The sequence below is a fragment of the Sinocyclocheilus anshuiensis genome, unplaced genomic scaffold, assembly GCF_001515605.1.
Source record: "Sinocyclocheilus anshuiensis isolate Anshui unplaced genomic scaffold, SAMN03320099.WGS_v1.1 scaffold3648, whole genome shotgun sequence".
Taxonomy (NCBI): domain Eukaryota; kingdom Metazoa; phylum Chordata; class Actinopteri; order Cypriniformes; family Cyprinidae; genus Sinocyclocheilus; species Sinocyclocheilus anshuiensis.
This window is the reverse complement of record NW_015549798.1, coordinates 31142-47533: the sequence shown is the minus strand read 5'-3', so window position 1 is coordinate 47533 and position 16392 is coordinate 31142. Positions and strand designations below refer to the sequence as shown.

Below are 16392 nucleotides of genomic sequence, written 5' to 3'. Positions count from 1 at the left end.
TTTTTGTTTTGGGGTTTTTTTTTTTTTTTTCCTTTTTCTCCTCTGCCTGTTGTAACCATGTGTTCCTGAAACATATTTGTTATAACACAGAAGCCCAGAGAAAATATGATCAGGTGTTTCTTTTAATATATTGATGATGACAATCATCAGTTAGTAAACTTGTCTCATTCTAATAAAAAAGAAAAAAAATCATATATAAGCATATTGACTGTTATTTAAATCAATTTGCATATATAAATCACACATATAATGTTCATATAAAGGGTCTTAAATTACAGTATTATATAAAAATTCATCATATAAATATTTTTAATATATATATATATATATATATACAATATGGGTACTACTTTATTATGGGTACTTCACATATGGTGACCCTTTATTTGACCCGCTAACTCTAGCACTCTATTCTAATTCTATTCTTTAAAAAAAAACTTTTATCTATTAATTTACTAACTGCTTATTTTCTAAAAAAAAAAAAAATAATAACACTAGCTTTTCTAATCTTTTTGTATTCTATCTGTTTTCTTTTTATTTATTATACAATTAACAAAAACAAAAAACGCCTCAAACACTAGCTTGCTCTATTCTTTTTCTATTCTATCTGTTTTCTTTTTATTTATTCTATAATTAAAAAAAAAAAAAATAAAACCTTGCTATGTGTACTGCGTTAAGCTAACTGAGACTTGTCACAGCACTTGCATATCATTGTTCTTTTGTTGATTTTGATTGTTTCCATTGTCCTCATTTGTAAGTCGCTTTGGATAAAAGCGTCTACTAAATGACTAAATGTAAATGTAAATATGGCATAAACTTACAACTTCAAATATTCTGAGTATATATGTTATAATAATATATTGCCTTATAAGACAACATATATGACAACACCATTCGAAATAGGGACACATGTCACATATTACATTTCTGTATGTGTTTTGCCTAAGCAAGCTGAAAATGGTTCATTTTATTTTATTGTTGGAACTCCAGAACCTCAAGTGGAGACATATTTCTGCTATTAAACCACTGAAATATGAGGAACCAGGTCCAGTAAAGAACACATTTCAATCATCACCACTTTAAGTTCTCTTAAAACAGAAAATCCTTCTCATATGGCTGGTATTATACAGCAGTAATAATTCTTCAGTAAAGGGTTCTAGAGCAAAACCAACCAGCTCTGAAATGAATCACAACATAACAGTGTTTGATTTAAAGCAAACACATGTTGATAAACAGGTACTAGACACTCAAGTGTGAACAAATTACCTCAAATTAAAATCACATTGGCTGTATTAATTATAATGACAGGTTTATATGACAGGTCTGACAGGTTTATACGCAATTTATGAATAAAAGATAAAAATAAAATGGATTGTTACTTTCTGAACCCTACTTAGAGAAGAGAAGTGCAGTCAAAAGAAAAAAAAACTTTAACTCTACAATGGGTAAGATGATGCAGTTTTATTTACTGCATCATGAGATCACTCAATGGTCTCTCACTCAATCTCTGTGTATGTGTATATGTACCAAAAAAAAATTTAAAATGGGGTGGTTTCCTATCTTGTCACACTGACCCCAAACTAAGACGTCAAGCTACACCTATGCACTGCAGAAATCATGGTCAATGTTTATGGCAAAGCTCCTGTCAATTCCAGATGAAGACACAGCTTCCCAGGTGAGTTCTACATCTTAACCCCATTTGTTCGACCTTGCCTGCAGATGTAACTTCATTAGATTTCACATCACACAGTTTGCTCTGGGCAGCAAGACATAAAATAAGGAAAGTTGTGATATTTCCGTGACAGAAGCTCTGGTATTTTTCCAGCATGAGTTCTCCTGGGAACAGTTCAGGACACTGGAATGAATATCACTGGAGATACTGAGTGCTGCCCGTCTCAACGGTGTTACTCAACTGCATAAGACAAAGGGAAGTCGTGGCCTAATGGTTATGGGTCACCATACTTCATGTCATGTCATGTCATGTCATGTCATGTCACGTCATGTCATAAGTAGATCCACTGAGAATTATTCACAGGTGAGCAGGAAGCACTTCCTCAGAGCTTCAAAGAGAGTATGTGCGGTCAAAGATAAAACACATAATGAGCTGTTCACAGATGTTCATGTTTCAATGATGTTTGATTTTTTTTTTAGCTCACAGGCACTTCTGAGTTCCACTAATTTACACAATCCTTATTTTTCCACCATCAAGGCCTATTCACAACAAGCATGAATATTCATTGTGAATGTTCAGTGTAAAACCACCACTTTTCACCTCTAGATAGAATAAAATGTTATTTATGAAGAGCAATCTAGTTTATTTTTCTTAGTCCGACAACAGACTGACAACAAACAACTGCTGTTGTTTTGCCTACACTCTGCTGCCAGAAGAAATGGTCAATCTCCAGAAGAACCAAACTCAGACCTCTTTCAATGACTCAAAAACTAAACAATGATCAGAGTGTAGGAAAAAAAAAAAAAAGGTCGCTCTGTATTCACATTTTCTTTTTTAAAGAAATTAATTTTCTTTTTTAGCAGTTGTGACAAGATTCCTCATTGTGCTGAAAAATTAGAGTAAGTTAGAAATAAGGGAATGTCTCTATTTAAAGGTTTATAACATTACTGGTCATTGACAATGTAGTGAAGCAATAATTTACCACTGTTATCATTTACCATCACTTCAGCTCCTTCACTTACTGCTCTTCCCCTTCCTCTGACTGCCTCTTGGGTTGGTAGAAGAATTGACTTTCTTGAATATTTTGATATCAAACTATGTGATGGAGCACATCTCCATCTAATATTCCTGGTGATTGAGGCTGGTTCTCGTTACACGTAGAGTGAATGAGAAAAGAGAAAGTAATTAAATTTGACAGAGCCATTTCTCTAGAGGCAGGAAGCCAAACGTTCTAGGATGATACATTTACCAGAAGAGTCATATTCACATTGCACTCCGAAGCTGTTTACAGTATGAATACAGTTTTACCCCTATGAGTATATATATTACCCCTTGTAGAGGTAGAACATTGCAGACTTCTGCTTGTTCTGTGATGTATTATTCTACTTATACATCAATTAGCAGGGGTCATTAATTAGCAGACCACAAATTGGATCCTTCCAGACCGCAAGACATCAGTTGCACCAAAAAAAAAAAAAACGTTTTACCATTTCTACAGTTTAAGTAAGCGACGCGTCAAAAAGACCTGAACACACCACAAGCACTTTGAGTCATTTATTATAATTTTGAAGGACAGGATTATAAAAATTCCGTCATAATCTATTATTACCCGTCATTTTAATTTTCATATTTTAATTATAATAACACATTTAATTGCTTGTATTTTTGTTGACATTTTCATTTTTAATAATGAAACGAATCGACGAGCATATAGGCTTATGCATTTATTTATTTATGATGAGAACAGATGAGACTGTGCGTCACTTTTCATGTTCACCGCAGTGACAGCGGAGGCCACTAAAAACAACAAAATATGCTATGGCTGGGTAAAAAAATTTTTTTCTCGATATAGATTCTAATTTTTATGAACCAATATCGATTCGTAAATCCCAAGCAATTCTGTTTTCAGTTGATGAATGAACCGAACATATAGTGCGCCTCCCATCCAATAATTCGCAATAGGCTAAGCTTTGTGCGTTGTTACTTTTGATATGAAACAAAATCTCAGATTTAAAATTCTGTCCATTTTATTAGGAAATTCAAGCAATAAATACCGTTTTGGCACTCTTTAATGATAGATCGCTGTAGACACCTCAGATCAACTAGTGGGTAACTTACTCGCCTGTGTATAATCAAAGGCATAGCAAAAGACTTGTGAATAAATTATGTTGACGGACAGGGTCGAAAAATTCCGTCATAATCTATTATTACCCGTCATTTTAATTTTCATATTTTAATTATAATAACACATTTAATTGCTTGTATTTTTGTTGACATTTTCATTTTTAATAATGAAACGAATCGACGAGCATATAGGCTTATGCATTTATTTATTTATGATGAGAACAGATGAGACTGTGCGTCACTTTTCATGTTCACCGCAGTGACAGCGGAGGCCACTAAAAACAACAAAATATGCTATGGCTGGGTAAAAAAATTTTTTTCTCGATATAGATTCTAATTTTTATGAACCAATATCGATTCGTAAATCCCAAGCAATTCTGTTTTCAGTTGATGAATGAACCGAACATATAGTGCGCCTCCCATCCAATAATTCGCAATAGGCTAAGCTTTGTGCGTTGTTACTTTTGATATGAAACAAAATCTCAGATTTAAAATTCTGTCCATTTTATTAGGAAATTCAAGCAATAAATACCGTTTTGGCACTCTTTAATGATAGATCGCTGTAGACACCTCAGATCAACTAGTGGGTAACTTACTCGCCTGTGTATAATCAAAGGCATAGCAAAAGACTTGTGATAGTTTTATTTTTGTTCTGGAGGCTGATGATCCTGCACCCTGCTGCCACACTGGAGCGCACTCGCCACCAACTAGACAGGGGTGGTAATTACAGTTACAAATTACAATAGATCACCCTCAGTGTAATCTATTGGAAGTTATCGCAAACGCTTGATTGCAGTTGTTGCTGCTAAGGGTGGCCCAACCAGTTATTAGGTTTAGGGGGCAAACACTTTTTCACACAGGGCCATGTAGTTTTGGATTTTGTTTTCCCTTAATAATAAAAACCTTCATTTAAAAACTGCATGTTGTGTTCACTTGTGTTATCTTTTACTAATATTTAAATTTGTTTGATGATCTGAAACATTAAAGTGTGACAAAAAATAAGAAATCAGGAAGGGGGCCAACACTTTTTCACACCACTGTATATAGTATGCATGAAAATTATTTCATGAAAATTTTTTTATTAAAGACAGCTTATAGATTTAATATGGGCTGCCTTTGGTGCTTGACACCTTTTTATTGGTCATTTTGTGTTTCAAGAATAAGGACCAAGGTTAAGAATTATGCTATTAGTTAAATATAAAAAGTTTTTCTCACATTACAATAGTGAAAGACGACTTCCCTTACTGATCACGTCTCTTGCGTGGCGGGATGTTGGACTCATGAAAAATAATCACGTAGTTTGTATTCACCAAGACTGATTTACTGAAGTTAAAACACGGATGGAATTGGCATTAGCGTGAGCGGCACTTGCTGTGGGGCGGGAGCGACGAGCCGGCAGAGGATTTTGCAGCCTTCCTCGAACAGTTATGTTCACGATTTCTGATTTACTTGACGTATACTGCGTGAGGGGGGCTGTGATTGGATGATGACAGGTATCTGTGATTATTCTCAAGTGATCAGCACTGCTGTATCAGTCAGTGGTTAAATCAGTGTAGCAGTCAAAAAACGGTACAAGGGAAGTCACGTGCCTCCCCTCCCAGGCCAGTAGGTACTCGTCTGGTCTCTCCGGCGATGCTTATGCGGCCTGTGGCGAAGCGGCTTCCGCCTTACACACTACGGCTAAAGCACTGAGGGACCTGCACGAGGGTGGTCACGATCTGGAAGTTCTGAAAGATATCCATATCATAGTACTGAGACTGCTCTCATTAGAGATACAAATGACCTGCTCTTATCATCTGATCGTGGTTGTATTGCTATATTAGTGCTACTGGATCTTAGCGCTGCGTTCGACACTATTGACCACAACATTCTTTTGCATAGACTAGAAAACTTTGTTGGCATTAGTGGAAGTGCATTAGCATGGTTCAAATCGTACTTATCTGACCGCCATCAATTCGTAGCAGTGAATGAAGAGGTATCATATCGACAGGGGTGCATATACGTTTTTCAGCCTGGTTCTCATAAGAGAACCTGGAGATTTGGTTGGTGTGACTAGGCATGACAGCCCACATTTCAGAAACAAATCAAAGAAAAAATAAACAAATACTACTGTTCCAAATATTCTGTATGTTGCTCTAAATATATTGTTCAGTTTTTTGTTTTTTTTACCCAGACATTTCAAATTAACACATTTTAGAGCTGTAACAACAATACTGTAATACTGTGAAACCGTGATATTTTTGCTTAAGGTTATCATACCGTCAAAATTTCATACCGGCCCATGCCTAAGTGTGACCCATTAAATATAACTATAAAAAATAAATTAACAAAAGTGATAATATTATTGCACTTTATTTATTTCGTTTTTTTAATAAAATAAACAAAATAATAAAGTGTGATAATGCTATTATATTTTAAAATAAAAAGGGAGTTATTAAATACAAATACAATTGTTTAATAGTAAACTTCAAAATAAAATGCTAATATTTACTTCTTTTTTAAATATGAATTTATCATTTTCAACCTTAAAATCAGCAGGCTTTTATTTTGGTGGGTTGCCGGCAAGTAAGTATATGCGCTTCCAGGTTTAGCACTGCCGATTGAAGAGTGTCAGCAAATGAAATGTCACAGTTTTGCATTGTGCTTTGAAAACGGCAGCGGGTAGTCTAGATTTATGCTTTCAATTTGAATAGAAATCTTATACAGTACAGTTTGTCGATCTAAAATGGTAATTGTGCATTAACAGCTGTCATCCATTTCGGTACGCAAATGCACTGTCAGAAATTGTTTATAGAGCGCATTTTTATTTTTGGTTGTGCATGCGGACCTGCAGACCACTTATGTGCACCCCTTAGATTAAAGACCCATCTCTTTAACCTGGCTTACACATAACACACTAATACATTTCTAATATTCAAATCCATTAAAGGCATTTATATGACTGCATTAAATAAGGCAACTGGAACCAAGAACATTTCCCATAACACCCGATGTACTTTCTACATTGTTAGAAGAATGGCATACGGATCCAGTCTGTATCCAGATCAGATGGTGGATCAGCACCCAGAGATGACCTCTACAGCCCTGAATGTCAGCGGAGACCAGGACAACTAGATGAGCCCAAGAGACAGATCCCCAGTGAAGACCTTGTCTCCTAGACGGTCACCGGGACAATACCACAGGAACCAGATGAGTCCTCTGCACAATGTGACTTTGCTGCAGCCTGGAACTGAATTGCTGTTTCGTCTGGCCGGAGGAGAACTGGCTGAGCGTGGTTTCTCCCAAGGTTTTTTCTCCATTCTGCCACTGATGGAGTTTTGGTTCCTTGCCACTGTCGCCTCTGGCTTGCTTAGTTGGGTACACTTAATATCCAGCGATATCGTCGACTTGATTGCACAGACACTATTTAAACTGAACTGAGCTGGATGATGACATCACTGAATACAATGATGAACTGCCTTTAACTGAAAATTGATTGTTTACTATTGTCATTTTGCATTATTGACACTATTTTCCTATTTAATACTGTAAAGTTGCTTTGACACAATCTGTATTGTTAAAAGCACTATATAAATAAAGGTGATGACTTGATAAAGGTGGCTCTTCGGTCCGCCCCTGAGCTGCCCGAGCCGGGTCCCTGCGTTCCACCTCACTGCCCCACTGCGGGTACGTCGGTGGTTCCGCTTGTACGGTATCTGGGTACCTGGCTAACGCTGCCCAGCCCATCTCGCTGGCTCCTGCGGACCATCCGGACCTGCGGCTATGCAATTCAGTTTGCCTGGCGTCCCCCCAAGTTCAGGGGCTGATGCTCATGTCTTGTGTGCGAAGTTCGCAGTACTACTGGCGAAGGACATGATAGAGCTTGTCCCTCCAGCCGATATGAAGACGGGGTTTTACAGCCCCTACTTCATTGTACCCAAGAAAGGCGGTGGGTTGTGACCAGTCTTGGACCTGTGTGTCTTGATCGTGTGCCTATCACCGGTTACAGTTTAAGATGTTGATGCAGAAACGCATCTTCGGGTGCATCCGTCCCCTTGATTGGTTTGCAGCGATCAACCTGAAGGACATGTACCTTCATGTGTCGATCCTTCCGCACCACAGACCATTTCTGCTTTTTGCGTTTGAAAGACGTGCATATCAGTACAAGTTCCTGCCCTTCAGGCTGTCCCTGTCCCCCCATATCTTCATGAAAGTTGCGGAAGGGGCTCTTGGTCCCCTCAGAGAGCAAGGTGTTCGCATCCTCAGCTATCTCGACGAATGGCTTATACTAGCACAGTCTCAGAATCAGTTGTGCGAGCACAAGGACCTGGTGCTCCGGCACCTCAGCCAGTTGGGTCTTCGGGTCAACTGGGAAAAGAGCTTTTCTTGGTATGGAGTTGGATTCAGTCGAACAGACAGCACGCCTCACAGAGGAACGTGCACGGTCAGTGCTGAACTGCTTGAATTCATTCAAGGGCAGAACAGCGGTCCCACTGAAACAATTTCAGAGCCTCCTGCGGCATATGGCAGTTGCAGCGGCAGTTACACCGCTGGGGCTACTACATATGAGACCGCTTCAGCACTGGTTTCATGGCCGAGTCCCGAGGTGGGCGTGGCAGCATGGTACTCACCGGGTCCAAGTTACACCGGCCTGCCGCCAAACCTTCACCTCATGGTCAGACCTTGCATTTCTTTGGGCAGGAGTGCCCCTGGAGCAGGTGGCCTGCTCTTCCGTCGCATGGCGCAACTTGCCCGCCACCTCCTCCTTTGGAGTTGACAGTTTCTGAGGTCACTTCGTGCTGTTCACATTCCGGGCCTGCTCAACTGTACGGCCGACGAGCTGTCACGAGCTGCGCTCCCATGAGAATGGAGACTCCATCCCCAGACGGTCCAGCTAATTTGGAGACGTTTCTGAGCCGCTCAGGTAGACCTGTTTGCCTCTCCAGAAACCTCTCACTGCCTGTTCTTCTACTCCCTGACCGAGGGAACACTCGGCACGGATGCATTGGCACACAGCTGGCCGCGGGGCCTGCGCAAATATGCATTTCCTCCAGTGAGCCTTCTCGCACAGACACTGTGCAAAGTCAAGGAGGACGAGGAGCAGGTCTTGCTCGTTGCACCCTATTGGCCCAACCAAACCTGGGGAAGGATCTACTGACTCAGAGACAGGGCAACCTGTGGCACAGACCTCTGGAAACCTCCATGTCTGGTCCCCTGACGGGACGCGGAGGTTCTAGGTGACCAACCCCAAGAGGTAGCAGACACCATTACTTCGGCGCGAGCACCGTCTACGAGACACGCTTACATCTTGAAGTGGAACCTATTTGTCGAGTGGTGTTCTTCTCACCGAGAATGCCCCGGAGATGCCCGATCAGAGTTGTGCTTTCCTTTTTGCAGCAAAAGTTGGAGCGAAGGCTGTCTCCCTCCACCCTTAAACTCTTTGTTGCTGTGATTGCTGCTAATCCCGTGGAAGGGAAGTCAGTAGGGAAGCATGACCTGGTCATCGGGTTCCTTAGGGGGGCAAGAAGGTTGAATCCTCCTCTGCCTCCCTCTATACCCTCTTAGGTCCTGAGTCTGGTGCTTAGAGCACTGGCTGCATTGGCCTCCATCAAGAGGGTAGGGGACCTGCACGCATTTTCGGTCTCAGGGAGTGAACCTGCAAGCGCGGCCCCCAGAGGAGGCAGACCCAGCCCTAGCTTTGCTCTGTCCCATCCGTGCCTTGGTACGTGGACCAGACACAAAGCTTCAGAACCTCAGATCAGCTCTTTGTCTGTTATGGAGGCTGGCAGAAGAGGAATGCCGTAGCCAAGCAGCGGATGGCCCACTGGATAGTGGATGCCATCACCCTTGATTATCAGGCGCAGGGTGTGCCCTGCCCGCTGGTTGCTAGCTCACTCTACTAGGAGTGTTGCATCCTACTGGGCACTGGCACATGACGCTTCGCTGACAGATATTTATAGAGCTGGGGCTGGGCGACCCCCAACACATTTGTTAGATTCTATAGCTCCTGTGTTCTCACCTCAAACGGATAGAGGCACCGAGAGGCCCCGGCTTAGTGTCGGCTTCCTAAACTGCTCCAGAGTGTCCATATTGTAGACCCTGTCGAGCTCCTCCATCACCCTCAGCAGCCAGATGTGGCAGAGCATCTGGCCCCAGGTCCTCACTCGATGAATCCATGAGAGCCAGTAAAGGGCTGGGTGCCATATGTAGTGACCTAAGTGGATCCCATATGTGTATTCTCCACGGTATAGCTTAAAGCCAGTGTTTCCCCGGCAGACTTCTCTGCCATTCCTTAAGAGGGTTATAACCACCTCTAAATCTTCCATATGCACCTAAACAGTTATCTATATGCGTACGTGTTCTGAAACCTCCTTCGGGAAGGATGGGGCTTCCGCAACGTTCCTGTTCCAAGTGGAACGGGTACGTTTTCCCAGTGTTATATATATATATATATATATATATACTGTATATATATATATATATATATATGTGTGTGGTCTTCTCAGATTACATTTTTTTAATTTTCTCTTAAGGGGACAACCCTGAACCCCCATATTTTTTCAGTAAGCCTTATGTGCTATACATACCTAGAACGTGGTGAAAATGACAGAGACTGTGGATCAGGTGACAAAACAAAAGCCCAATTTGAAAGTGACTATAGCTGATGTACGTAACTGAACTGTTTCTATAATACTGTAAACTCTTTAAGTCAAGTCAAGTCACCTTCATTTATATAGCGCTTTATACAATACTGATTGTGTCAAAGCAGCTTTACAGTGTCAACAGGAAAATACTTTGTCAATAATGCAAGAGGACAATAACATTTTCCAGCTAAAGTCAGTTCATTGATGATAGAGGGTTATAATCACCTCTAATCTTCCATATGCACCTAAACGGTTGTTCATATGTGTAAGTGCTTCCGAAACCTTCTTCGGGAAGTATGGGGCTTCTGCAGCGTTCCTGCTCCAACTGGTATGGGTACGTTTTCCCAGTGTTATCCAATCTCACTGAGTGGGTAGTGCTACGACAACAGTGACTGGTCTTCTTGTTGTGAGCCCCGGCCTACACCTAAAAGGGGTGAAGGGGGCTCGCACAGGAAACTGGAAGGGGCAACATCTGTGGCGCTTTGGTAGGGATCCCCAATTTTGTCGGTCATCGACGTGACATCTACGTTCCCTCCTTCAGGGAACGAGGGTTACATACATAACCGAGATGCTTCATATCATCATGCGACCATGATAATATCGAGACAGTTTTGCTATCGCGATATCACAATATTGATAAACAGTGATGTCATCATCCAGTTCAGCTCTCTTCCAATAGTGTCTGTAGATATCTGTCAAAAACAATAGGCTAATAGTCTGACACTTCTGATCTTATATTTAAATACCCACTTTGGCTGAACTGATTAAATATTTAAGAGAAACATTCTCAGATACCACACTGCTTTGGCCCCAAAGTACTACTGCTGTTCATATGGAAATGTACAATTATTCGAAAAAAGTACTGTCCAGACCTCCACTGGGATATGAAATAGAGACTGGACCTATTGTAACCTTAATTAAACAACCCTGATATATACACTGTAGCAACAAAGATGTATCATATGTGAATATATTTTACTGACGTAATCTAATGGAAATATGCAGTCATTTTACAGATGACAATTTCCATCATACTAAAGCATATTCCCTGAGGCCTCGTTCCAATATAAAAAGGAGGGGGCAATGGCCTGTAAGATTTTTTAGCCAAATGGATTTTAAATGCAACTTCCAAAAGACATAAACTATATATTTTTACATTTTATAATTAAGCTCCATGATTATTGTGAGTACAACATTATTATACGTAGGTAAACACTTTTTGAAGCCAAAATATGTCATTTAGTCTATGTGAACCAAGGGGTTGCGAGTGGTTGGGGGAATGCCAAGGGGTTGGGGGACAATTTTACAAAATATAAATTTGTCAACACAACACAACTGCACTTTGGGATCTGTTTTGCAGGTCTGGCGTGTTATGGATTCACAAAATCCACTATCAAATGCAGATATAGAACAATTTGGAGTAGACGTCACAGTTACACCACTTGTAGCTGCACGCGCATAGTGGTGGCAGAAAAAATACTGGTAACAAGTGAAGGGAAATGGGTAAAATCCATGGAATAAAAGGGGGAAAAAAGTATTTTTGTGCCTTTAGATGTCAGAATCAGAATGCAAATAATTTTTATAGAATGGGCTACTGTCATAAAAGACGCCATTTGATGCTTAAACAGGCAGACTATGGATGAAACCTGCTATGATTATTCTCTTTTTAAAGCATAAATTTGATTTAAACAATAGGTCTACAAAATATTCACATATGCAGTTCATAGGGGACATATTGCATTAGCCCTACACAGTTACAGTATGAAATACTATTTAAACCTATAACATTTTACATAACATTTACCTATTTTATCTTGCAATATCACAAATGCAGGTTTATATCTCCTAGTTCGGACTTTATAACTCAATTTAACTAAACAACAGCATGTTTGTCAATTCTGTGGGGAAAAAAAACAGAAGTGTGGGATATAAACTCATGATTCTAAGCCAAAGGGGAAAAGAGAGAATGACCAGTTGTGAGATATAATCTTGGAATTGCGATAATAAAGTCAGAATTTTTAAATATAAACTCAAATTTACCTTTTTTTAATTTTTATTCCATGGCTTACAATACAAACTGATTAACCTTGCACAGTAAGACCAGTAACATGTTTTAAGTAATTTATCTATACTGGTGTCTCAGTGTAAATTCTGTTCAACACACCTTTCACTTCTCTTGATGTCACTGCCCAAAATATAAACAGATTTCTCAAAAATGTGAGAAACTCAATCCCATGTATCAGTTTTTACTCTAAATATTCGTATTTGTTTTGCTCAGTGTAAACATTTTGTGGGTACAGTTCAACCCACACAACATCAGGTTTCTGGAGTGAAGGTCTTCAGGGAGGAATTCTGCATTGAAGCATTATGCGGCACAAACACATCTCACTCTCTTAGCCAGAGCCTATGATCGATCATACAGTGGCATCAGAATTACTTTAATTTTTATTTATTTTTAAACAAAATCTTCATGAAAAGCATTCATGCATAAATATGTCACATGAATATTTTAATCATTATATACCAATGCATTACCATCTGGTAACAGTAGAGTACTTAAGTAATGATGCGAGTTTGTGCTGTGTGTCAGTGTTTGTGTCTCAGAGGTGCTGAATACGTTTAACTGCAACTCAATGAATCAGTGACATAATAATGCTGTGTCAGTTCCTGACCTGAGCTGCATGATAAACAATCACTCAGAGGGACCCGTCAGGCTCTAGCGACCCCTGACGCACCAATGCTGCTGTGATCATCAAGCCTTATATCAGTACCAGCCTACAGCAAGAGACAGCAGCGGCTCCAGGCATGTGGCCAAAAGCGTGAATCTTACTGGTTGCAGCGCAATGGAAAAGTGATTAGGATCTGTAGGATCTCTCTGTATCTGTATAAAGTGCAAACCCTGTGCTGTCTTGGTCCACGGGACCATTCAGGCTCAGAGCCTGCATGAGGCCAACTGCAATAATATAGTTTACATTTTGTGATGATATAAACAAAAATATAAAACTGTGAAATAACATAATTTACAATTTGCAGTGATTTGCTTTATATACTAGCAACCAGCACAGAGACAATTTCCTGATGAGCAGCTGCGCATTATAAATATTTTCCATTTAAAGTCTGATATTATTCAGAGATCATACAATCCTCATAAAAATGTAACATTATTAAAACACATTTTAGTTTTATATTAAGAAAAGTGCATTGTGCACAAGTAATATGCCAAGTAAATAAGGTTGGGTCGATAGACAATGTCATCGTCCATCGCCAATGGCTGATAGACATTAGCGCCCCCTCCCCCCCACCCTTTATCTGTCAGTAAATAAATATGTTTATAGATTTGAACTATACTTAGCATGAAATATTTATTTTAAATATTACTTTTTTACTAGGGCAGTAAGGGGCTTGCCAAGCTATCTGCTAGCTATAGTTAGAATTATCCACCTACAGTAAATTGCACCCCTGTTTTGAGCTCAAATCATGAAATTTCATACCTCAGCTCAAATGGTAGTCTTTTACTTATCTTTTGGAATATGTGCACAATTGTGGCATCTTTTGAAAAGACACTTGGAGCTTTATTTACAGAGTTTTCAGAATTTTTACAAATAAAAAAATTTGGAAGTTACAGAAACAGAAGTATTGTGGAATGGATTTTTGAATAACATCTTTTTATCATTAAAAATAATAATAATAAACGTGCCTATGACACCTATAAATACAATGCCACAAGTGTAAATAGGTGTAAAGAAATTATGTTTCAGATTTGAGGATGATTTAACAACAACAACAACAACAAAAAAAAAGCGAATGCAGATTACAAATCTGTCACAATGCTTTGCTCTTAGCTAGTCATGTGATAGTTATTTGCTATCATCTCTGTGCTCTCTGAGCCGAGTCTGAGCAAAAATTTTAGCTATAACAACAAGACGGTTCATTCATAATATTATTTTAAAAAATAATCAATAATAACTCACATCACTCATGAAGGTATCCATTATCACCGTGCGTGTGCATTAACTCCGCCCACCCTGCTTCTGATGACGTCGCTCGTGTTTGTTTGTTTTCCCCGCACCTTATTTCAAATTACCGACTCACACTTTTCTCATCCTAATTTTACAAGTTGAAAGTTACAAAACAACACACACACAGCGCTGACTGACTCTGATAACGGCCGGGTGTTCAGAGTCCGATCGACTCGGGTATTACACACAATGTTAAACAGACCCGGGACCCGAAGTAATAGATTGGGACCCGACCCGGACCCGGACCCGGCTGACCATTTAAAATATAGCCCCGAACCCGTATGGATCCCGGGTCGGGTCCCGGGTCCCGGGTCCCGGGTCTCGGGTCCTTCGTGTAGACCTCTACTTCAAAGCCATGGTTGTGCAGTCAGAGTGACATCATTTGCTCAGACACACCTGCTGATTTGCTGGCTTCCACAGCTGCAATACGCTGTGTTTTCCACCAACTGGCAACCCGGTGTGTCAAACTAGTATTGGGTAAATTGGCAGTGGGCCAAATCACTATGGGATAATTTTCCTGCCAAATGTATTGCAGTCACGGATAAAAAAAAATAACAAGCGTAAAACCAAAATTTTAAAACGCAAGTACAATTATATTGCACAAAATTTTAAAATGAAAGCAAAGTTTTCAGAATAGCAAACAATGGTCACGGATCAAAAAATAATAAGCGTCAATCAAAAATGTAATAACGCATTAAAAAAAATAATAAGTAAGAATCAAAACTTTAAACACATTTAAAATCATATTGCACAAAACTGTAATATTAATGCAAAATTATCCGAATTGCACACAAAATTATGTTTTCCTTGGTTATATTTCTCTGTTTTTTGTGCTCTCAGACATTTTCTGCACATATTTTTAGTTTTTGTATGCTTATGCTGTTTTTTTGTATGCTCTTTATTCCACGTTCTGCGCTTCTTCTTCCAAATGTTGCAGTTAGAGTTTCATGTAAATCAGTGAGGGCTAAAACATCATCATTGGTCCACTAGTTCTAGATTGACAGCTCCTCCTCAGCTAATCAGATGAAGAGGGGCGGTGACGTCACCTCATTACTTCTGATGCTCAGTGTTCTGTTCACTTGTACAGGTGAAAATGGACAACTGTCAGCTGGGAAACATCTTTCCATACAGGACACCGTTATATGTGTCTGTCTGTCACTGCTGTACGCCTACCTGGCGATCCGTTAACATTAAATGAGCCGTTCTAGCGACCAGTCGTGGTTATATTCACCTGTATTTATTCGCCTCCGGTCACATCGCAAAAGGGATCAGCCACTAAATGCACCAGCCTCGCGAAGTGACTGATGTGCTTGGCTCGCCTTTACCTGACTGATTATAAGTCTTGTAGGCGTACAGCAGTGACAGACAGACACATATAACGGTGTCCTGTATGGAAAGATGTTTCCCAGCTGACAGTTGTCCATTTTCACCTGTACAAGTGAACAGAACACGGAGCATCGGCAGTAATGAGGCGCGTTAGAGTGACGTCACCGCCCCTCTTCGACTGATTGGCTGAGGAGGAGCTGTCAATCTAGAACTAGTGGACCAATGATGATGTTTTAGCCCTCTCTGATTTACATGAAACTCTAACCGCAACATTTGGAAGAAGAAGCGCAGAACGTGGAATAAAGAGCAAAGGTAAAAACAACATAAGCATACAAAAAATAAAAATATGTACAGAAAATGTCTGAGAGCACAAAAAACAGAGAAATATAATCAAAGAAAACATGATTTTGTGTGCAATTCGGATAATTTTGCATTAATATTTCAGTGTTGTGCAATATGATTTTAAATGTGTTTAAAGTTTTGATTCGTGCTTATTTTTTTTTAAATGCGTTATTACATTTTTGATTTACACTCATTATTTTTTGATCCGTGACCATTGTTTGCTATTCTGAAAACTTCTTTCATTTTTAAATTTTGTGCAATATAATTTTACTTGCGTTTTTAAATT

The 16392-nt window shown here is 39.6% G+C and overlaps 1 protein-coding gene across 1 annotated transcript in view; it reads right to left on the bottom strand.

Moving 5' to 3' along the window:
- The window catches only part of chsy3 (chondroitin sulfate synthase 3), a 23748-nt gene that overhangs the window by 1835 nt on the left and 5521 nt on the right, over positions 1-16392 (bottom strand). The window contains exon 3 of the mRNA XM_016450317.1: positions 12955-12957. Within this exon, the coding sequence (XP_016305803.1) occupies positions 12955-12957 (3 nt within the window). The remainder of the gene's footprint in view (positions 1-12954; positions 12958-16392) is intronic.